The sequence below is a fragment of the Brachyhypopomus gauderio genome, chromosome 2 (assembly GCF_052324685.1).
Source record: "Brachyhypopomus gauderio isolate BG-103 chromosome 2, BGAUD_0.2, whole genome shotgun sequence".
Lineage (NCBI taxonomy): Eukaryota > Metazoa > Chordata > Actinopteri > Gymnotiformes > Hypopomidae > Brachyhypopomus > Brachyhypopomus gauderio.
The window spans coordinates 31,691,554-31,715,076 of record NC_135212.1 but is presented as its reverse complement, the minus strand read 5'-3'; the positions used below and the strand labels follow the sequence as shown (position 1 = coordinate 31,715,076).

Here is a 23,523-nt window from a genome sequence, read left to right as displayed (position 1 = left end):
GCGAGAACTAGAGTTAAGAATGTAGACAAAAGACTAACCTACTAACTAGTGAAAGTAATTATCCAACATTTAGTGTTATACCTAGATGGTAAAGGCCTTCTGGTATTTACTGCCTATTCACAGAATCCATAGAGCCGAGGCGGAAAACCTTATTCAGTACCTTGGACAGCTCCCTCTATACGACGCAGAGCTGGCGGAGCCATGATAGAATTCTCACTAGTTTCCACTGGGCTGCCTCCATTCATCTACAACTCCCATTCATGTTCACTGGGAGTCAAATCAAATAGCCTGCCATTGATAAACAACCACTGCAGATTAACGCGGTTTTAGATTAGTAGCCCACATTGATTATGTATTCCTCAAACAGAAGAGGCTATATATGGACGTCTGTAAATATACACACATTCTGTTTTTTGTTGTTATTTTTGTAGCACATATGGTCATAATATATCCATAATATATATTATGGTCATAATATGAAATCTTAGTCATTTTAGAATATGTATATCTCAGTGTGTAGTAATATGCATTGAAAGAACGGAATTTATCGGTTACAAATCTACGCACGAGGGCAGTTTATTTTCATTCGAATTTCTATAATCACTTTACGTTTGTAGGATTCCTGTCGCTTAGTGTGGCGTCTGGTTGACCAGCTGAATACTCGAGCTACAAAAAAGAAAAACTTGCGTAAACTATCTCAATATCTGTGAAATGATGTTAGGTACTTTAACAAGGTAAGTGCGGTTTAAGCCAGAATTCCTTTTTGACAACGCACAATTTGGCGATTTAAACTAGGTTATCTTAATTAAAGCTAGGTGCTAACCTAACTAATTAGCGCTAATCTAGTTAGCTAACTTAACGCTACCTAGTTTGTAATTGTGTGATATCCTATTTGGTTATGCATATGTAATGTAATTAATTAAGTTAATTTGTTTAGATATGTTATAAACCATTTTTTTAATTTTTTTCAATGTAACCTACAGTGCAGTCCGCTTAGTATTTAGATACTTAGATATATATTTTTGTCTTTTCTATAGCGTTACCTTCCATGTGGATTTGAAATACTACAAACGGGTTAAGTATATTAGTGTTTTAAAAACATAATACGTAATTTCTAGGGACCAACTGTAACTGCACTTTCTAATGTCTTAAATATAATAGTCATGCTTTGTGATCAACGTCTGCCTGCAGTCTTTGAGCCGCTAACACTAATAGGCTACCAGATGCTGGGTATCTTCTCCGGTGACGCCCTGCAACGTCCTGCTTGTTTTAGGGCCGTTTCGTGTTTGGTAAGGAAGATGTGGCCTTGAACTGTTTGAATGTGAGAATGTAAGCTAATGTCTTCTGTGGTGTGCCATGTAGCTTACTTTTGATGTAGTCCCAAGAACATTATCACTTTAGTTATTCCCACTTGTTTGATGTAAAAACCTTTGATTTGGCCTTTTCTCTGATTCTGGTCTGACTTACACATCTCATGTTTTGGCTATTTCTCTGATGAGGTGTTCAGTTTGGTTTTGACACATCTCTTGTTTTGGCTATGTCTCTGATTGTGGTATTTATTTGCTTATAACACACCTGCTCTTTTGGCTATGTCTCTGATTGTGGTGTTCAGTTAGACTTTGACACTCTTTGTCTTCTGGCTATGTCTCTGTGGTGTTCAGTTTGGTTTTGACACACCTTGTCTTCTGGCTATGTGTTGTGATGTTCAGGTTTGGTTTTGACCTCGTCACTGATTCAGGAGTTCTGGCTCATTACAACCTGTTTGTCTGACAGTTCTTTATAACCCCATTAGAGATTTGACAATCCACTCAGCACACATGCATACACTTGAATTAAATCTCCTGTTAATCTCTTCATGTTTTCATTTTATGTAATTCCATATATAGTATAATTTACTTCAGGCACTAAATAAAATTGTGCCAATGTTCAAGTACTTATAGACTGCACTCTGAAACTGTAGTTTACTAAATAAAATTGCACTAAATAAAATTGTGCCAATGTTCAAGTACTTATAGACTGCACTCTGAAACTGTAGGAGTATAGATTAGAATTATCTACCATACTAGACAGGTAAATTAAGCTATGCTTTGGTCCTTGATGTGGAGACTAATGATAACTGATATTAATGCAAAACAAATAAATGAGTGAAAAGTGATTCATTTTGAGTAAGACTTGGTGGATTGATTGCTTACGATGATTCGTGTTTGAATATTTAGAACAGAGTAACTGAGGAAGGATGGGGAACAGGCAATCTCAGCAGGAACAGCAAAAGAAAGGGTTAGTAAGGTGGAAGGATACTGAGAAGAGAACAGAGAAGGGGAGAGACCCCCAGACACCTGCTGAGAGAGGAAACACGAAGCCAACCATAGCTAAAAAGCTGACACCAGCGCAGGACTCACCAGGACCTGAGCTCCTGCAACAACTCAAACACACCCCTGAGTTTCTGCAGCAACTCAAACTCAGGGGCCCTGAGCTCCCTCAGCAACTCAAATGCCGCCCTGAGCTCCCACAGCAACTCAAACACACACCTACATTTTCTGTTGGTGTGGGTGAAAGTTTATTGTGTCCCTTGCAGCCAGTCATCTCCACCAATCCATTACAGTCCTCAGCTTGTCCTGTGGTCAAAAACACAGCAGTCCCATGGTCAGAACATACTGCATCATTGAACTCTAAAATCCAAAATACCCACATCGAACAGCAGTGGAACAGTCCATCCAGAATCCACTGTGATGCTTCTGGAGGCAGCAGCATGGCTGCCACACCTTTCCCTCAATACTCTGTGCCTGTATCTCCACCTGAGCTTCCAGCTTTGGTCACACAGAGGCTCCTTAACGCGGCTGCAGAGCATGTTAGCCACTCCTCTACATCTCCCAGTCATCCTAAGACGGAAGGCTCAGCTGTATCCAATGAGGCATCTCCACCACCTCTGCTACCTGGGACACTTCAGCTGCTGGAAAAGACAGACCACACTCTGAAAGTGACCAATAGGCCTGTGGCCACCACGGGGACTTTCCATGCATTGAGTACACCAGAATTACAACCTAAAACAAAAGCAGCATCTGATACCACAGCCACAAAACTGAAGACCACAACTAGGTTTACCTGCGATAAAGAAAGTCTTTCAGAAGGTGCTCCATTGTCTGAAATTCCTGCAAACGTGGAGCAGCTGCCCTTTAACTTGCTTGCTGAGATTGACTCCAGGTAGGTTCTGATATAACTATAACTGCAGTGTAGACTGCAAGGCCATTTGCTGAATTTACTGGATAGTTAGTATTTGATTTGTTTACCTAAAAGAAAACTCCATAATCATAAGTGATATTTGAAAAAAAAAATGTTTTGATTGCCTGTTGCTTCCAAGCCAAGATATCATAATGCTCATGTGTCACTCTGAGGTAATGCTTGTATTACTGGTCCAATTAGCTATTCACTTTCAGGAAGTGTGAACTTGAACCTAAACAGTACATCACTGATTTATTTGTTTCAACATAAAAAAACTAAAATATGTCTACTAATTTTAGCATGGGATTGGTGCACTTTTTTAAACAGTCCTCCAATGGGTATTTCTTTTTACAGGATTGAATACGTTAAGAAACAGGAAGTTCTGCCCAAGCCCCAGATGCAGGCAGCAGTGAGGAGAGCGCTGACAGGTGTTTCTTATCAGGAAGCTGTCAAAGGTACATCCCCGAAAGTCAATCCTGCACACCATGAGGGAAAGAGGAAGCAAGTAATGAAGAAAGTCAGAATGAGCAGGCTAACCAATAAGAAGCCACCTCAGTCAGGGCGTGCTCAGTCTGCTGTCCCAACTCCAGTACACGGTGGAAGAAACTTTAACAGAGGAGTGAGTGATACTTTGAGCCACTCCCCGAGCATGTCTTCTGAAGGATCATTTGAAGCGACATCCAATATGCCAGCAAAGACTGAAGAAATTTTACACACTTCTAATGATATGGAGAGGAACAAAGATGTACAAATGATGGTTCAGACAGAGGTCAGTGGGGGTGCAGACAAACAGATCCCACCCATCACCCGCACAGCCCACACTAACAACAACCTCGATACGGAGTTAAGCAAAAAGGTTGACTATGTGTACGTCTTTGGCCAATCAAATCAAAAACATTTTTCACAGTCCTTCAACTATGTTTTTGCCCCTGAATTTAAAGAAGGTCCAGTCGCTGTGTTGAACCAAGTCACCCAATTCTCAACGCCTCAACCTCGACCCTCATTTGCTGCATTTCCAAACAATTATTCCTCATTAGAGCCTTCACATATGCAGTCCACAACTCCTACCAGCACAGCCTCAGAGGAAACTCCTGATGATTTGAAGGCTTTCACTGACTGTACCCCCACTTCAGAAACTGCTTGTGTTGAACAATCACCTGAAGTTGGCCATTACATCTCTAAAGATCCTCCAACAGCAGCCAAGAGAAACCACATGGGTATAATGGAAGAGGATACCAGTGCACAGACGGAGACAATTTGGGAGGCGACAACAGAGGAAGCCCCTCCCCCTCACGCTTCTCCATTGCACCCTGAGGGTCGCTGGCATCCCTTCAGCACTGACCGGGTGTGCCCACGCAGGGCGTGGTGCGTTCACAGAGGCCTGCCAATGCTACCACCCAACGTTAGACGATGGTGAGCCTGACTCATAACACAGCCATAGCCAAATCCTAAAGCTCCTAAATACCTAAAAATCTTATTTCCGAAGAAAAGCTCATTTATTTAACAAGTTAAATGTAAAAAGAAAGAAATTTGTATTTTTTTATTAAGTAAATACTTAACAAAAATACTGAAATATAAACAACAAATCAAGCTTGTGTATTTCCTGTCACTATCTCATGACCACAGCACTTACCGTCTCTCTCTTACATCAGGTTTGATGTTAAGCAGAACTACCTGTGTGAACCACCCTGGGTAACTACGGCAACACTGGCAGCCTCCCTTGCTTTAAGCATGAGGCAGAAGAATACAGACTTGTGTCTGTGGAAATAACACCTCTACAGAACACAAAGATGTGGACACATCTCTTAGCTGATAAAAGCCAAACAGTATTTGCTGCTGAATAAACAATCTATATGTTAAATGAGCTAAGGTCATTCTCACACACCATTTATTGGAGGGAGGGGGGGGGGGGGGGGGGGTTAGTCTATTTCAAAGCAACATACCTACAAAGAATAAGGAAAAAAATTTATTCTTAAGAATGATAAGTTGGTAACAATTACAGAAATAAACAGCTGCATTTTTGGATCAAGTGGAATTCTGCCCATTAATGGGTGCAAAAAATGACCAATTAAAAAACACCCGCAAACTTTCACAGCAACCCTCTTTTGGTTGCTAGGATACAAGGCAGGGGTATCTAAATGTGCAGTAATTCTGCAAACATTCTGAGGGCAACAACGAACAAATCAATGGAGTCTTTGGCTTCTGACAAATTCCGAACTTGCACACGAGTCAGAACCAAATTCTTTCTACTGCTGTAAGTCTTCCTTAAAAACAATGACACAAAAACCCTCAAATTAATTACAAATGGCAACATGTAGACATTTGTCTACACACCAGCACAGGCAGCTGCTCAAGTACCTGTTCCTCAGTGACCGACTGGGCCTCTGTAATGCAAAGCTTTTGCATTTTACATCACACAAACACACGCAGAGACTGACCAACAAAGAGTCCTGATTTCCTCATGTTCACATACACAGGCACAAGTGTTTAATAGTGGATTAAACTGTTTTAGGAGCCATTTACAGCCAGCAAAATAATCCTTTAATGTCTGTGTGTGTATGTGTGAGCACAGATATACATAAATATTACTCTGGGAGAATAAACATGGTTTAAGCACAACAAAGTTCTACCTATAGGCGAGTGTTTGTATGTGTTTTTGGGGTGATGAAAGGGGACTCCTTTATGCTTGCACTACACAATCATCTCGAGCTGTCTTGCATATTCGATGACCTGCTGGGCCAGCTCGGTGGAAGGGATGGTCACTTCCTCTGTGCGCTGTTGTTGGGAGCTGAAGGAGTAGTATCCATCAGGGCTCTGTGTCCAGCCTCTCTACAAAAACAGCACACTGGTCAGCTCAGAAGCAGAAAGAAAGTGTATCCAAATATGAATCTTTTAAAAATAACTAAAATCAAGGTTAATGGTTTAACAATACTGTTATGTCATTCAGTGGCTTAAAAATAATACTGCACTTCTCTGCATGATTTGAACACCACACGCGTGTGCAGTCAGGGCAGTCTTTTCTCTTACTTTCTTAGCATATTCAGTCATCTTTTTTGCAGAGGGAAAGAAGAGTGCCCTTGTGGCCTCGTTAAACTGTATCTGCTCGTAAGCCTTCTCAATGCATCCTGCAATTTCATCACTGTGAAGGAAAGGTAAAAAGCTCGTGAGTAACATATAGCTGTTCATTTACGTTATTAAGTGCTTAAACAGACTAACAGATTAACTACAACTGCTGGTTATAGCTAACAGCAAAATGTACAGCTATTTATAATTAAAGGCAGAAGTGTACTTGTGTGATTAGCTGGGGCGTTTAGCTGTGATTCTTCCTCTACATTTTTCACATTTTGGTACATCTTGGTCTAAAAATTCTAACCATCTCATAAAGAACATCATGCTCAGTAGAATCAGAGGTGTGACACATGAAAGTTCCTTGCCCTGAAAACAACTGCCTTAACCAAATTGAATGCCCTTAAACCCAAGACTATTTTTGTGGTGAAACAAATGTACTAAATATAGGTGGCAATAAGGTAATCATTTTCTGTGTTTGTAAATTCAGGTATTCTAAGGGCTGTTCTGGTTATTTATTTGCCAACCTGCTGTGTGGGAGTCATCTGAAAGCCTTAAGAAGCGATGCCAACAATAACTTACCGGATAGTATCAAGAAGAATGTCTATGAAGAAAGTGTAGCTCTCAGCAGGAATATTTCCTTTCGCTAGAAACACCTTGTTGTAACTGCCCTCCATCAGATACTGAAGTAAAGAGCAAAAACTAGGTTTTTTTTTCTGAGGAACAATATAAATGTAGCACAACACAATAACTAATGTCATAATGGTGTTTAGCCAATTGGGTAACACAAGCCAAAGGTTCATTTAAAAGCTAACTGTAAAACTCACCTGCTCTAAAGAAACTGGGTGTTTGATGTATACGTTGGTCTGGATGTCTTTAGCAGTCAGTCTCTCCAGCTCTGTATGAAACTCAGATACTCTGTTCTGAGAGAGCAGGAAGAGCAGGTTTAGACCCAGTAGCTGGTGCATGTAGGCTGACTCCGGTAACTCATCCCTGCATGAGGTAATGAGACACAACGGAGAGGAAGAAACGTTAGTTCCAAGAAAGAGGTTTGGGGGGAGAAAAACATTCAATATGACAAACAAGCAAAACATATGACTGTTCCATTACTGCACCAATCGTATGTGTGTGTGTATGTTTCATAGTGCGAAGGCAAGTGCGTCGTATTACTTGTAATCAAAGTAATAACACTTCAGCTGAGCCAGGTATCGCTCGAAGGAGGGAATGTCTTTTTTCAGGATGCTCCACAAAGCTCCAATCTCCAGCACATCTCCTGCAAACCCAATAATCCGGATGTTAGTCATCCACGGTGGTATAACCAGTTGCCTATCTTCCAATAATACTCACGGGCTAAAATAAGCTGCTGCTTGGTGAGCTTAGTCCCAGTGGTTGGTAAGAAGTTCAATTCCAACAGAGAAATCTACAAATAAACACAAATATTCGATTAACACCTTTATATATATATATATATATATATATATATATATACTATCTCGTCTGTTTTTTTAAACGTGCGACTATTGCTCGGGTCTACTTTATAGCTTTATAGTTGGTTACACCTTAGCTTTCAGGATGAACTTGAGTAAAATAACGCGGTAGTTTCGTGTTCTTGATACAGTAAATGAGACATTTTAATTAACGAAGATCAGCGAACCAACATAGAACTGCATAGATTCTGCACCATGTAAGTTACACCCCATTCTCCAAACTCATGCTGGGGTAAATACCCATGTGGCTAGCTAGATTACCTAGGTGGCTAAATAAGAGTAGTTAGCTAACTAGCTACCAACTAGGGATATAAAAACATGAATACAGTTCACTCAATTACTTCGCAAATGTAGAATCCGATCACATCAACGTTGTCCACATTCACACGCCGAACAACTAGCTAGCTAGTCAATCTAATAATACTGCACGACTAATGACAAGTGTCCGATTAGCAAGCTAGCTGGCTAACTTGTAGCGAACTAGCACAACATGCATTCATTTTGAGTTATTTCCACGTCCTTAACGCGAATTTTTGGCTACTGTCGAACAAAGAATCAAATGTGATACCTTGAGTTTGCTTAGTATCTCTCCACATTTGTTTAAGTTTGGAGTTTTCTTATTCCATTCAGCTTTCAACGTTTCATACAGTCCTGCGGTCTCTTTCAATACCGACGCCATGGTGATTCTGCAAAACGTACGACACCGGTGAACACGAATACGGCACCCAGCTGTCGCGAAATACTGTTGCTATGGGAACGAGGAATCGTCATCAATAGAGGGCGGTCTATATTTATCGTGCATTTAAAGTTGTTGTTACTTTCATACTCATCTGATTGAGCGGTTGTAATCTTCATATTGGGTCGACTGGCACAATAACCTAGCATTTAATCCTAGTCCAATTATAAAATGCCATGGCGTTTTTATGGCACACTGCAACTTATGACTAGCTGTTGGGGTCGTGTTGACAAGTTCTCAGGCGTAGGTGATAGGATAATGTTTCATTTTCACTTTTCGTGCTGGGCCTGTGGATACCGTATACAGCACATAGAGCAAACCTCAAACAGGCTACAAAAGAAACAAAACAATGCCTGCGATTGGGAAATACTTATAAACATTGTCATGCTAGTTTACAAAACCAGGATAAACTGAAAATGTGTCAGTCCATGTATTTTCTGTGTACTTGGGACCTAAACGTTCACGTGACAGTTAATTTCTGTGCTCTAACAATCCGGTATTAAAAATGTATGGAGCCTTTGACACAATTCCAAAATTTGTTTCAGTTAACATATAAGATGAATACAAGACTGCAGTATTAGAGTATTAAATCTAAAATAACAATGTGACACAAAATCCTACGTGGTAACAATTATTTCTTCCGTTAGTGTTTTGAGTTCACATCAGTTAATGTGATTAACAAGAACCGCATAAATATTTTGAAGCCACACCCAAAACTGTATACAATTCAAGCGCAACTTTAAATTCAACCTATCACAAGGCATAAACAAAACGCTGCACCACGCCCCCTATTAAAAAGTAACTCGATCTCCTGACCAAACGCCATTCTGCCTTGTTTTGAGCAAATGGTTAAAAAATAAGCCAATCAACCAATATGCTGGTTGATTTGATCCACCTCTTTATTTGTGATGTTTAAAATTGAGATCCAATCACAGTCCTCAATGTTTCATCAAAAATAGACATCTGTGGCACAAAAAGAATCGGGACCCAAGACAAAGCTGTATGCATAATCGCCTGTTGGTTGTTTAAAAGGAATTAGTCTTTCTAAAACGCTCCAGTTCCCACTACCAGAACGATACAGTTATAGCATACATTAAATCATTTTTATTCGTGTAATTAGAAAGCCACATCTCTAATTTACAGTTTACAGTAAAGTATTAGTATTGCATGAATTAACACTTTCCAAAAATGTTTACCAAGTTCCACAAAGAAAACCGATTACTATGGCCCTTGTAATTCTACATTATAATCGCATTTTAAAAATATATACTGTTAATCTAATTACGAGAAAGGTCGAACATGTCGATTTAAGTATTGATTTCATGTTTCTTCGGCAGATGATGATTTTATTAATCAGGCAAATGCGTCAGGCCTCTGTTTCCTGCTTCTGCGATCGGGTCCTGAATCGGAGCCCGTGCAGGGCCGTTCTGGAGACCCCGCGCCGCCTGCACCTCTATCGTCTCGGGTGAGTTTGTTACAATGTAGCAATTTCTGTATAAATCTGAATAACTACTGTAAAGCTGCAACATTTGCATACTGCACGCGCATCACAAGCTTCAACTCTACCATGTTCATACAGCCGAACTACTGCATGTGATGGCGAATATATTGATTTTACAACGAATTCCCAAGCATACCCCCTGGTCCAAGACTATTCCAACATAAACTCAAATTTAGCTCGCAATGAGAAAGATACTGGGCTACGCAATAGCTAATATTGGTAGCTAAACACAACATCTTTGTTGTTCGTGCTCCGTGTTTTTGTGGGAAGGCGGTGTATTTCATATACCTTGCGGTGGTATTCAGTTATTGTCAGATTTATTTGTACTGCGTCTAAACCTGTTAACGCAAAATTACAGCTAGTCAGCTAGCTAGCTACAGCTAACCAATTGCAGCAAAACGGTGTTCAAGGAGGCTTGTTAACATGGATGAAAATAGACGGTCGACGCGATTAGCTAATCCTTTTTAAAATGGTCGTAGAAGAGCAGAATTGCATTGCATCGGTGTGTATTTGGAGCAAGTTGTAGTTATGCAAAGCTAAGAACCGCCGTATCCTAGAGGTCCAGAGTCTCCATTCACGTCTCGTTGTGTTGTGTCTCCTCTATGTGGGATTCTCTTATATGCGCTAAAGGGACCACAGGAGCGATGGATGCTGGAGATACCTGCTAATGATGGGCTCCTCTGCAGGCGCTTCTTCAGCTAGCTTTGCCTGGGTCCCCGCCTACCTTATCTTCATTTTGTGGTTTTGGTCGTTTGACTTTCGAGACCTTACAAATGGCACCAAACTTAACGAGCGGGTTAAGAACAAGAAGTTTTGAATTCGTTAGCGAGTTGAGGGCCGCCCCAGGTCGGGGTGTGTGTGTGTGTGTGTGTTTCTCCAGTGTGTAGGAACGCAGTGGCGTTTGTGGAAAACCGCGCTTTCCCCCCTGAAGAAAAACTGCTCAAAACTGTTCCTCCGTATCGTCAGCTCGCTTGGCATATCACCATATTTACAGCAGAACTTCTAAAAGAAAGTTCATGTTCGTGTTCTTGACGTTGTAATTCTGTTCCTAGCCTAGAATTAGTAGAGTATGCTGGTTGGCTGAGAACTGGTTTCTCGTCAGGGTGGACCAACGTAACAAGGACTAGTATGTATTGATGGTATTAAAATATATAAGGCTGAATTAATTAGCCCCAAACTGTTCATTGTAGTTTTTAAGGCTTTAAAGTAGACTGTTGTTGTGTTTAATGAGTTCAAATCCTAATCAAAGAAATGCACAAAACCAGTGTTAACTAAAACTTACTTTGTTAGTAGTAAATGCTTATTTTTCACTTAAAACAAATTACAGGTGCAGAAGGCAAGAAAACGTTCCCTTCTTAAACGTACATTGTTTTTATTCACGAGCGTATCTTGGATAATGGTAATTTGTGTTGGGATTGTAGTTATTTGTTATTTTGGTCTTTTACTTAAAAAAAAATAATAACAACACCCAGTAGCTTCAATTTACCTGTTGCACATGTCATCGTTTGCTCAATAAGTCCAAATGCTGCTTAGGTTACACATCCTTTCGTAAATATAGTTATTAAATAGATTGATTAAATGATTTCATTATTTTGTTATTTAAGTTATTTGTTTATTTCATTAAATTGCATTCTGTGGTTAACATGTTTGTACTCAAGGTTGTTGATCATCTTCAATCCTTGTGTTTATTCAGTTGACATGGATGATGAAGATGGCAGGTGCTTGCTAGATGTGATTTGGTAAGGAAATATTTTTTTTACACACATTTTATATATTTATGCATTTTTGGGTACAAATCTCCATAGGAATATTTGTTGTTGTGAACCAATTGAATGATGTTTCCTTGTTTTGCAGTGACCCACAAGCTCTCAATGACTTTCTTCATGGATCAGAAACACAAGTGAGTACTAAGCATAGAATCCACAGTGGCGTTGTACAGGGGCTCATTCCAAATATAGACGTGAATGAAGGTTGAAACGCCACTTTCAGAAAGAATTCCTCGGCAGACAACCGCACAGTCTCTGCAAAGCTTAAGTGTGTACAACACACTAGCCTAAATTTTCCCTCCCACTCCAGCTTCTCCCCAGGTGGTCATTTCTGTCACCACACTGTTCTGCTTATCAGTGTCATCTTTAGAATAAAGGTTGCACCTCCTAATTTCACCACTCAATTTTTCCTCTTTTGTTACTTCACAAAAATGACACACTAATCGAATGTTTCCTATTTCCGACTCTGGGTTTCCCTCCCGTTTTAACCGTCCTGTTGCTCACTCGCGCTTGTACTTTTTGCCGGCCCTTTACTTTCCTGTGGGTGTGGATGCTGTCTCCCTTTTGCCTCTCCACCCCTGACTTTCTGTGCTCGCTCCCCTTTCTTTTTCTGCTCCTACCTGTGCTGTGGTTGCCTGTCTGTCCTATCGTGGGTATGTCTGTCTGTAGCTGGACACTGACGACCTTTTGGATGGCTCGAGTGACCCGTCCAGCTCGTTCTTCACCAGTGCTGGGGTGAGTAGTGCCCCCCATTCCCCCCCCCCCCCCCCCCCCCCCTCTTGCTTCCATCTGTTTTATGTAGCATGCATTCTCCAGCCCCCACCCATCAAATCAGACGCAAACATATCCGAAGACCATCAGAGATGATCACTAAAGTTGTCTGGGCCTCTGGCGTGTTGGAGGTTCTTCCATCTCATAGCCAACCCTTACTGTTTATGTCCCGTTCTCTAGATGACCCAGTGTGCACGTGCAAACCTTGGATTTTCTGTCTCTTCTAGGGACACGTTCCTGAAGTGCAGACGCAGGCTCAGCTGTCGGCGAGCGAGCCGTCTGGGCTGCCCAGGGTCAGCGTTGACTTGGATTTTCTGGAGGACGATGACATCCTCGGGGGCTCGCCGGGGGGCGGAGGAGGGGACGGTGGAAGCAATGGTGTTGGCTCCAATCACGAACCGTGCGACATCCTGCAGCAGAGCCTGGCGGAAGCCAACATCACGGAGCAGAGCCTCCAGGAGGCCGAAGCTGAGCTCGATCTCAGCTCTTTTGGCCTGACTAGCCTCACGCAGGTGGTCCAGCCGCTGCCTGATGCTAGCTTGCCTGGTGTGGGAATTGGGGGGACTGCACAGATCTTTCAGGGTCAAGGCACCACTACCACACCTTCAAATGCAACCACAGACATGCTTGGCTCGGTTCTGGCTCACCCAGGCCTGCAGCTTCAACCCCAGGTCATGAACAAGGCCATCAGTGTCCAGCCGTTCATGCAGCAGGTTGGACTTGGAAATGTGACCCTTCAGCCGATTTCTGGCCTTCAGACTCTTTCAAATGGAAACCAGTCTGGACATCTGGGCATTGGACAGATTCAAGTTGTGGGCCAACCCACTGTAATGACTATCAACTCATCCGGGCAGCAGATCTTGACAAAAACCATGGGTGGTTATCAGCTGCACCAGCCTGGTCCTGATGCAACGACTGGTGGAGCTCAGGCTGGTCTTGGAGGTTCTGTTCTTGGCTCTGGAGGAGGACTTCTGATTCAAGGCGGCAAAGCCACCCTTGGCTCACCATCTTTGAATGGCCCAGCTGTTTGTGTGAGCAGCACCAACACCAACAGCAGTGGTACCACAATGGCTGCACCCAGTGGTATAGTTGGATTCAGTGGTGCACCCATAAGCACAGGAATCGGATCCCAAACTCAGCCTCAGCCCCAAAGCCAAATCATGCAGAATGTCATTATCCAGAGAACACCAACGCCAATACAGCCCAAACCTCCACAAGGGGGTGCCATCCAACCCAAACTCTTCAAGCAGCAACAGCAGCAACTGCCAGTCCCCCATGCGCTGCAGAATGATGCCAGCAAGGCTCTCGGGGTGCAGCAAGTCCCAGCGTCTGCGGCTCAGAATGTAGCTTTCCTCACTGGCAAGCCTGGGTCAAACGTAGTGTTGAGTACACAGAGCGCCACACAGGCAACGCAGTTCCCTCAAGCCTTGTTTAAGCAACAGGGCACTCCATCGGGCAAGCCACTCAGTGTGCACTTGCTAAACCAACAGGGCAGCATCGTCATTCCATCTCAGGCTGTCTTGCAAGGTCAGAACCACCAGTTCCTCTTGCCTCAGCTTCAACCAGGAGGGCAGATCCTGACTCAGCATCCCGGAGGTCACATCATCAGTTCGGGACCAGGTGGACAGATTATCACCGCCAATCAAATTTTGACAGCCAATCAGAACATCAATCTTAGCCAGGTACTGGCCTCACAGGGTCACCCTGGTGCTGCACACATTCTCTCTGGGCCCATCCAGCTCCAGCCTGGTCAGATGGGCCAGCCCACCCTCTTCCAGATGCCTGTCTCTCTTGCCCAGACACAGACTCAAGCTCATCCCGTCACAGGACATGTTCAGACGGTTATACAAGGCATGCCCATACAGAATTCCCTCTCGATAGAGAGCCTGAGCCCGGCAGTCAGTTTGCAGCCAGCTCTGCAGCAGCAGACCGGTGGCATACCCACCAACAGCAGCACTGGAGCAGCGGTCATGGCCCAGTGCCAGCCTGGAGAGAGCCTCACCATGCTGGGCAGCTCTACCGAGCAAGCCGCCCAACCCCAACCTCAGCCTTCCATCCTCACCGTCCAGACAGCCACGTCGGTCTCGGCACCTGTATCGGTCCCCACCTCTACGCCTCCATCCTCTACGGTAGCTACGTCTGCATCCTCCGTCACCGCGGTGGGTTTGGGCTCCCAGATGCAGCACAGTCCAGGGAAGGTGCTGTTCACACCGCCTGGATCCAGCATGATTCTCAGCCAGGAGCCCGTCCAGATGTTCCTTCAGCAGGTCAGTGCATCTTCTCCCTTGTTCGTATGGTGAGCGCAAACAGTTGCCATTAAACCCAACATAACATTGGAACTGAAATACCAACTGAGCTCTGACCCAGGCTGCATTCTCTAGTGCGGTAGTGCAGAGCACAGCATCGTGCCGTGCAGACGTTGCTAAGCTAAGTCTCATCTGTGAAATTTGGGTCTGTCTGATTTTTTTTTTTTTTTTTTGCAATGTAGATTCCTACTGAACATGCCCCACTTTAGGTTACTGTTTTACTTCTCCTCCTCCTGAACTGATAAATGTGCTCATGTCAGGACCAGCAGCACCAAGCAGGAAAACACCCACCTGTGTCTGTGGGCGTACCTGCATCCGTTATCGTCAGGGGCAGCAGTTCTGGTCCCACCCCTACAGACCATGACATCCCGTTAGCCGAATCGCACCCGGGGCAGAGTTCGAGTCCCTCCCTTGGCCCCACCCACAAGGCAGCATTGGTTAACAAGGTAGATGAGCTCATGCTCTGCACTAAGCCCCACCCACCTGTTGCTGTCACTGCTACGTATCGGAACATGTTGTCTCCCAGCAGAACTGCGCCCTCTGCACGCACATGTACACACACACACACACACACACACACACACACACACACACACACACACAGCACTCACTCATGGCCTCCTTTTCTGCTCTGCCTTTCTGCTCACCATCAATTCCCCTTTTCAGTTGCCATGTCACTCTGCTGCCTGTGTTAGCATTACGGTTTCGTCCAGTGTAACTGCTACTGTTCCTTTCTGCTTTCCTGGTGCAGTGTTGACTGGGAGTTCTGGTGGGATAGTCACCACTGGTTTGGTGGTGCTGGGCTGTTCTCTTTATAAAACAGGGCCATATTCCATGTTTTACTCTTCTAAACCCCACTGTGTTGAACTCTGTAGTTTTGATTTTAAAAAGCCCTATCATATAAATTCAGGAACTGCGATCACACGATAAAAAAAAGAAGCAGACAGAACTGAACATGTGTTCATAGAACGTCCAGAGATGAGGTGAAAATATGTCTGTCGAAAATGTAAAGCTTTTGATCTTTATTGGTTTGACTGCTGTATTTTTATTGTGATGTTGGAATGTCTTTTAGACTGTGCTGAAATCGCCTTTTTAAGATTAGCATGGGTGACTTGATATTGCCCGGATTAATAATGTCTAAGATGGTGAGCTGATGAAAACTGAAAGGAAATTTGACTAATAGAAATAAGTTAAAATATGTGATTTTAGGTTTTGTTTGGGGATAAGGGTTTTCACTAGCAACTTTTTCCATTGCTCACAATTTTGAAGGTTGTTCATGGAAATTGTTCACCTCTCTTTGGCTTCCATTATGGAGCTGTTCTGTTAGGAGTAGATCCTAACCATTTAATGTCAAATGAATTTAACAATCAGAAAAGCGTGACTTGAATCATTAAAGACTACAAGCTATACTTTGTAGTCTATACCATTTTTTGTAATTTTACCTAGATTGTATGCTTGGGTCAAATAGTCTGGTTTCCTCAAACCTCAGACTTGTTGTGTGTGTATTTGTGTGGTTTCATGTGTCTCTAATGCTGGACAGCATGTGCGTACAGCATAGGTTTATCAGGTCCTGAGAGCCAGTGTGGACCACAAGCTGTTGAGATGTGTACAGAACCTGCTGTCTGACAGTGTGGTCTTAGACATTGTTTTATCACAAATGTGAATCTTGCACACGCTGCCTACTCGAAGTGTGGTGAACCTTAAGCACTCGCTGTGGTGCGATTGGCCATTTTCCTTCATTCTCCTTGGTATCATTATCGAACCTGTATCTCTAAATTCTTTTGTAAATGACACATCTCTTCACATCATTGCTGGATTTGACCTCAGATAACCCCCAAGCCCCCACCCCTCCACACACAGACATACACACACATACACCCCCTGCCACCCTCCTGTGAGAAATAAATCGACCGCAAATTACTCTCTGGCCCTTTAGGTCTGTATCCGTTCTTTGCTGGCCCCAGTGGATTCCTACGTTTGTGTTTTGTTTTTTTTTGTTTTTTTCCCTTAACACGTTTAAAGCCTTGTGGCCCTTCCGTGGTGTTGATTTAATCTCTTTGCACTCTTCTCCCTCTGTGATGTCGCCATTCGCTACCCCACCCACTGCAGGTGCTGGACTGTGTTTCAGGGCACTTCCTTACCAGAAATGTTTAATGTACAATGTCCAGTTAATGTATAGTTTTATTCACGTTGTCCTTTGTAACTGATTTTTCAGATTCTTTCATAATTCTGCTTGCTGTCCTTTTAATGCTGCTTCTTTTGTATTGAGGTGTTTTCCCTCTGCCAAAATATGCACTTGGTCTTTGATGTTAAGTTATATTATACTTTAAAGGTCTGTTTTCAAGTCCAGACTAATAAACGGACAGCCTTGTAACGACTGGCCGCCTCTGGCTTCCTGGCAGGTTCCATCTGCAGCACATCAGCAACCTCTGAAGGTCCAAAGCTCCTCCCCCTCTCAGACGGCGGCTGCTCACAGCGTGACTCCATCCCTGTCGGACAGCCCCCAGCCGTCCCGGGCCTCCCCTCTTCCGCTCGGGCAGCAAATCCAGTCCCCCCGGCCGCCCTCTCAGTCGCAGACGCCCTCGCGAGCCTGCACACCCTCCTCTCTAGCTCCGCTCTTCATCATCCACAACCCGATCGGCTCGCCACAGCCGCCCCAATCCGCCGCTCAGCCCCTGCCTCAAACGCAGCCCCCACAGGGCCAAGCACAGGTCCCTCAGGTCCTCACCCAACCCGTGGTGCTCCAGCAGGAAACGCTGTCCTCTTCCTGCTCGCCAAAGCCTCCCCAAGCTCCTCTGGGGCAGTTCCAGTTTGCGACACCTGCGGTGAGTGCCCCTGCTGGCACAGTGCTGAAACAGCAGGTCACTGTGCCGGGCCTGACTGCCGAACAGCAGCACCATTTGCAGCTGATTAACACCCAGCTGCAGGCCATGGCGTCCATCACACAGCCCACCCAACAGCAGAAGCAGCTCCTGGAGAAGCTTCACCAGGTAAGTGGCCTTTAAAGCATGCTGCAGACTTTTATTATGAATTCTCCAAGAGCAAAATCTTTTAAGTCTTAAGACATCAACATATATTTCATGTATAAGGAAAGAGCATAGTAAAGGGTCAAAGATGCATGCTTCATGGACCCAGCAGTTTTTATGAGCATTGTGCCATGCTGAGCAAACATGAAAGTTTTAGACTTCGGCTTGCGTCTCTCTCAGTTTAACAGTTGGAACCCTGATCCAGCTGCAGTGCAGCGCCTAAACTCTCTGACCCTCTGTGGTCCGTCAGGTTCAGCAGAACATCCTCCATCAGGCCAAGCAGCAGGCGCAGGCCCAGGCCCAGGTCCAGCCGCAGGTCTCCCAGGCCCAGCCCACTGGCCAGTTCGGCAAGCTGACGGAGCCCCGCGTGGCCCAGCCGCTCATGTCCACAGCCAGCCCCGCCCCCACGACTCCAGCTCCGGCTCTGCTGCAGCAGAAGTCTGTGCTGGTGAAGTCCTCCACTATAGGTGGGTTCTTGTTCTCACCTGGTAGGTGGTTGGGAATGGGGGTTGGAATGGTGGCTATTGTTTGTTCATTTAAACCCTTATTATTATAATATGTAATACATATTTATTTCATGAATATTGTTCCACCTCCGCAGGTCCAAATGATACACAGGTATTTTCGGGAGCTCCGTCACTGAGTGGAGTAACGGTTAATCAGGGAACAACCCCTCCGAACCTTGCTCAGACTGTCCAGGTGCGTGGTTTTCAAATCCCTGGCAACCACAGAGTTGGAGCTGACATCTAAGCTACAGGAGCAGTGGTCTGGACGCTCTTTTTCAGTGGTGTTGTATTGTCTGCAGGCAAAGGCAGGTGTGGCCGTTGGAGGACTCACTCTAGGTAAAGCAGGCTTACAGATTCAGGTTCTGAGCAGCGGTCTCCCTCAGATACCTACACCACAGCCGCCAGCTCCTGTTCCAACGCAGGCAAGTTTTAGATGCATTCGCGCACACACACACCCCACCTGGACCACTGCCTCATACTCCTGTTCAAACACAGGCCACAAGCAGCACCAGTGAAACCTGCCACTTTAATGTTATACCCGTCACATGGTGAACAGACGTGTGTCCATGTGTCTATAAAGTCCTGCATGTTTTAAGGTTGTTCTCTGTGTCTTTCCACAGGTGTCCGCATTAAAAAGACCTTTTAGTATGGAGCCAAGCAAGGAAGCACGGTTGGTGTTGTGTGGCTTAAAGCAGATATATATCAAGTCTTAATGATGAGCTGATGGATGTATATTTGACTCATCTGCGTGTGTGTAGGATGCTGGAACAGCTGCGAAAGCTTCAAGGCTCTGTGCTCCATCCCGACTACAGTTCCCCTTTCAGCTCCTTCGAGGACACGCTGCACCGCTTGCTGCCCTACCACCTGTACCAGGGCGTCGCTCCCTCCCCTCAAGACTACCGCAAAGGTACCACGAACCTACCACCTTATTTAAGGGGCCTCTCTTCAACTGCACTTACTGTCTGTGAATGAACCATGAATCAGATGTTTCACAACTCTGCTGACTCAAGTGTGTGTGTGTGTGTGTGTGTGTGTGTGATGGTCCTTCTCTTCCGTTTGGTTACGCAACACTTACTTGGGGCCCAGTGGACGATGAATTTGAAAACGTCTCCAACAACCTTTTGAAGCGCACACAAGCTATGCTGGACAAATATCGCCACCTACTGTTTGAGGAGTCCAGGGTATGAGTGCATGCAAATGTGTTTCACCTGTCCTACCTGTGACCTGTGACCTCTGTTCACCTGGACATTGTGCTTCTTGCTGTATTCCTCTGAGCAGAGGTTGGGCCCTTCTGCAGAGATGGTCATGATTGACAGGATGTTCATCCAGGAAGAGAAGATGGCGTTGAACCAGGACAGGGTACTGGCCAAAGAGAAGCCAGGTACTCTGCCGGGCTTGTTGTATCGGTGGTTGGGGGCTCTCGGGGTCCAGGAGAGAAGGGCGTGTATGGCCTCTGCACATTTCCTAAACACTTGAAGCACGTTATAAGCTCTTGAACAAGTAATTGATTTGAATCAGGTCACAGTGATGTGGTACTCTGGGACTGTTGGGAGTAATATTACTATCAAGTGTATTATTGATTACATCAAAGCCTCAAAAAAGAAATGATCAATATGCAATCAGTAACTGATGTGATTGTTCAGGAAGGTATTGGTAAATGATGTGATTGATCAGGAAGGTATTGGAAACTGATGTGATTGGTCTTGTGTGTTTGTAGAAGAGTTTGTGGCCAACTCTGCTTTCCTGAGGAGGCCTACAGCAGTGGAGCAGAACGCCATGCCAACAGGATCGTCTGCCATGGTGACTGCACATGGAGCTCCAGCCCCACCCACCGCCCCCGTCCCTGCCCCTGCCCTCGCCCCCACCCCTACCCCTACCCCAGTGACCACTGCCACTCCTACCCATGTGCCCTTTCCCCCTACCAAACTTGTAATAAAGCAGGGAGGCGGGGGGGCCCTGGTGTCTTGGTCCACTAGCTGCACCCCAACGCCAGCAGCAGTGGTACGGCCCAGCACAGAGTCCTCGGGACAGAGCACGTTTGGCCGCACCACCTCCGCCTCTCGCTCTGCTGATGACGATGACGATGCCCTTCCTCAGCGGGCCAGCAAGCCACCCATGAAGACGTATGAGGCACGCCAGCGGATTGGCTTGAAGTTGAAAATCAAGCAGGAGGCAGGATTCAGTAAAGTGGTCCATAACACGGCGTTAGATCCAGTCCATTCACAGAGCCAGCATGCCCCGCAGAGCCCGGAGCCACGTCCCAAAACCAGACCACCCATCACCCAAACCACAACAGTTATTAGGACTCCACCCCCAACCTGTAACCCCACCTCTTTCAGCGCAGTACCCACTCATACAGGCTCTGGCTTAAGTGACGCAGCTTCCTCCACCGCCCCATCTTCCTCTGTCTCTCACTCCTGGTCGTCGTCGTCATCGTCGTCGTCCTCTTCTGCACAAATGAATGGCACTCTAGATCACCATGAGGTGGGTGGAGTCAAACGAAACCCTGCCTCCACAGCAACCCCACGGTCGACCACTTGTCGCCTCCCGCTCCGCAAGACGTACCGCGAGAACGTCAGCCCTCGTCACCGCCCGGGAGTTCCAGGAGGAGGCGATGTGGCCCCCGCCCCCCCATCGGCTCCCCCGAGGCCACACACCTCCTCCTCCCCCCAGACGGAACGGACGGTGATTGCCAGTGTGAAGCTGGAGCGGCAGGGCGGCTGTGGGCCCACCCCGCCCCATGCTGACCCCGGCTCGCAGGGACTCGCCGCGGTTGAGGATGAATTCTACCGTGGGATCAAAAATGCATACCACCACCACCAACAGCAGCAACTACAGTTCTCCGACAAAAATGATGAGGATAATGGTGATGGTGCAGTTCCTGCAGGCAGGGGGATGGGCATAGCTGGGAAAAATAGAGAGAGGGTAGTTGGGGTGTTTCGCATGGACCAGCATGCACCAGGCCCTCCATCTCCTGGAGAAGCATCCTGCACAAGAGACTCCTCACTTCCCGCGAAGCGGTGTAAGTCCGACTCTCCGGACATGGACAATGCCAGCTTCTCCAGTGGGAGCCCCCCACCCGACGACTCGCTGACGGAGCACCTGCAGTGTGCCATAGACAGCATCCTGAACCTGCAGCAAGGCCCGGCGGGCCGGGGGTCTGCGGACCGGCACCACCAGCACCACACACACCACCGCCAGGGCCCCGGACCTCCTTCATCGTCTTCATCCTCCTACAGGCACTCAGTCTCCTCCTCTTCCTCTCCCTCGTCGTCGTCCACATCCCAACACCCACAGGTAGGGGGCCGGGGCCAGAATGGAGGCTTGGTGTCTCAGACTCACGGTAGATAACAGAGCCCTCGGGTCCAGAGACGCTGAGACTGAAGGGTGTGAGGGATCCAGGAGGGAAAGCGAGGGTCTGTCATGGAGTCACTTTCCTCTGTTTAGCTGTGTTTGCCTTGTTTGTCTATGGATGGACTGAAGAAAAAGGTTCTCTTGGTTTACAAATGGCCCTGTAGGTGTACTTTGGAAAAGATGGCAATGCACTTTTCACACGATTGGCTTATTTTGGTTTTTCTTTGTGTTCTTGCGTGGGAAGCTTCAGGCCAGTCCCTAATCAGGGTTCACTTTGTTTCCTTACAGAAAAAAAACATCTTCATTAATAATAACTAATAGCGGGGAACAATTATTGTTCAGTCGGTTGTCGATTTGATTTATGTAATTTAAAAAAAAAAAGATCTGCTGTATGGTCCCTGATGAATTTACCTTATAACTATAGCATTCTCTCTTTACAGTACATGTTAATTTTTGGTGACATTGTGTTTAATCATATCAGGTGAACTGATTTATCTGCCGTGTGAATTTTTATTTTTTTTGGGAGGGGGTGGGTGGGTAGTGATGTCTCTGTCTGTTGGAAAGAGACTGGAAGAAACATGGTTATCCCTTGTTAACACAGAATCATGAAAGTTATGAAAATGTAGACTAGAAACTGAACTGGCACTGAAAGGTAAACTCGTCCCCTTATAATATAAAGACTGGTACTGAAATGTATTCAGCTATGTTCCCTGCTTGAACAACCCCAGTGAGTACCAGAACGAAAGACACCTGCACGAAACCGGAAAAACCGTAGACCTGCATAACATTCACACTGCCCTTAAAAACATGCCACACTGGAACGAATTTACAGATCACAATTGTAATGACTAAATTTGATTTATTTATTGCATCAACCCTCAGATCGACTTCCTCTAAAATTTCCAAAACAACATTTGAAAAAGGTGCAAGACCGGTTTGGGGCATACACAGCCCTGCTCCTGGAGAACAGTCCTGCTCCTGGAGAATGTCCTCCCCAATGGAGTTCAGTCAGTACATCACAGCTGGCTGTATTTCACTCCTGCTAAAGATGTGAACGAGGGCCCCAGAGCTGCGAGATGAGTGTTTACAGTAAGCTCCATGAGCAGGGACACCTCCAGGAGCTACGCCGTTCTCCGGATTATTCCCGCCTTCCTGAAAGTCGTTCACAGGGTCGGTCACAGTCCCGGGAGTCCCGGCCCTGCTCGGAACCTCCTGATTCCCACAACGTTTCTCCTAATGACCTTCTGACCCAATTCAGGAGTGTGGGAGCAGACAAACACAACTGCCACACAATTCCCAAGTCAGGGTTGAGTATACCAGTTAGGCTGACTGGGGTTAAGTTTCCCTTTTGGGCAGCGTTTTCTGTACGTGAGCTTTTTCTTAATACTAAGCTCACTCAGCCACCTAAGAGGCTCTGAAGTAACCCTTATTATTTATATATATATAAACATTTTGTACACATACTTTAGATTTCTTCATAGCCCTTTGGACAATTCAAAAGCAAACACAGCTCAAGCAATGACATGGAAAAAAGAACAATAATGTAAAGAAAAAATAGAACTGTAAGAATTTGAAGTATAGTACTACAAATTAATTTTGTATTGTATTTATTGTGTATAATGACACTTTTTAAAAAGGAACTGTACATTTAGTAAAACTGTAAATTAAACCTTGCTTCTTTTATGAAAATTGCAACATTTGTTTTATATGTCGTCGACAAACTGACATCAGAGAGTTTGTATGTTTTGCATTGCAATGGGATTACAAGCGCTTGTGTTTTTGCAT

The 23,523-nt window shown here is 45.2% G+C and overlaps 3 protein-coding genes across 12 annotated transcripts; 2 read left to right on the top strand and 1 right to left on the bottom strand.

Annotated features, from left to right (window-relative positions):
• The first annotated feature begins 580 nt into the window (after window positions 1-580).
• LOC143499707 (uncharacterized) lies at window positions 581-5,084 on the top strand. 4 transcript variants are annotated; one of them, XM_076994162.1, is made up of 6 exons: window positions 581-734; window positions 1,038-1,074; window positions 1,192-1,289; window positions 2,217-3,201; window positions 3,574-4,632; window positions 4,872-5,083. In XM_076994162.1, exons 4-6 carry the CDS (start codon window positions 2,237-2,239, stop codon window positions 4,987-4,989), a joined length of 2,142 nt encoding a protein of 713 aa, XP_076850277.1. In that variant the 5' UTR covers window positions 581-734; window positions 1,038-1,074; window positions 1,192-1,289; window positions 2,217-2,236; the 3' UTR covers window positions 4,990-5,083. The 4 variants fall into 4 exon arrangements, with proteins under 4 accessions (XP_076850277.1, XP_076850279.1, XP_076850280.1 ...); XM_076994164.1 differs by lacking the exon at window positions 1,192-1,289 and having other exon boundaries at window positions 4,872-5,084; XM_076994163.1 differs by lacking the exon at window positions 1,038-1,074 and having other exon boundaries at window positions 613-734.
• Window positions 5,085-5,172: 88 nt separating this feature from the next.
• Window positions 5,173-8,496, bottom strand: psmd8 (proteasome 26S subunit, non-ATPase 8). The gene is made up of 7 exons (XM_076994172.1): window positions 8,341-8,496; window positions 7,633-7,705; window positions 7,456-7,558; window positions 7,113-7,278; window positions 6,868-6,968; window positions 6,247-6,358; window positions 5,173-6,048 (listed from the first exon to the last, which is right to left on the bottom strand). Exons 1-7 carry the CDS (start codon window positions 8,449-8,451, stop codon window positions 5,911-5,913), a joined length of 804 nt encoding a protein of 267 aa, XP_076850287.1. The 5' UTR covers window positions 8,452-8,496; the 3' UTR covers window positions 5,173-5,910.
• Window positions 8,497-9,851: 1,355 nt separating this feature from the next.
• bicra (BRD4 interacting chromatin remodeling complex associated protein) lies at window positions 9,852-23,427 on the top strand. Of its 7 annotated transcripts, none has more exons than XM_076994154.1 (15): window positions 9,852-9,973; window positions 11,703-11,748; window positions 11,864-11,909; window positions 12,445-12,510; window positions 12,774-14,813; window positions 15,113-15,298; window positions 17,255-17,842; window positions 18,129-18,345; window positions 18,480-18,577; window positions 18,684-18,806; window positions 19,005-19,054; window positions 19,143-19,291; window positions 19,471-19,565; window positions 19,663-19,765; window positions 20,102-23,427. In XM_076994154.1, the coding sequence occupies exons 2-15, from the start codon at window positions 11,708-11,710 to the stop codon at window positions 21,733-21,735; spliced, it is 5,436 nt and encodes a 1,811-aa protein (XP_076850269.1). In that variant the 5' UTR covers window positions 9,852-9,973; window positions 11,703-11,707; the 3' UTR covers window positions 21,736-23,427. The 7 variants fall into 7 exon arrangements, with proteins under 7 accessions (XP_076850269.1, XP_076850272.1, XP_076850276.1 ...); XM_076994155.1 differs by lacking the exon at window positions 9,852-9,973 and adding an exon at window positions 10,024-11,135; XM_076994156.1 differs by lacking the exon at window positions 9,852-9,973 and adding an exon at window positions 11,392-11,408.
• The last annotated feature ends 96 nt before the right edge of the window (window positions 23,428-23,523 follow it).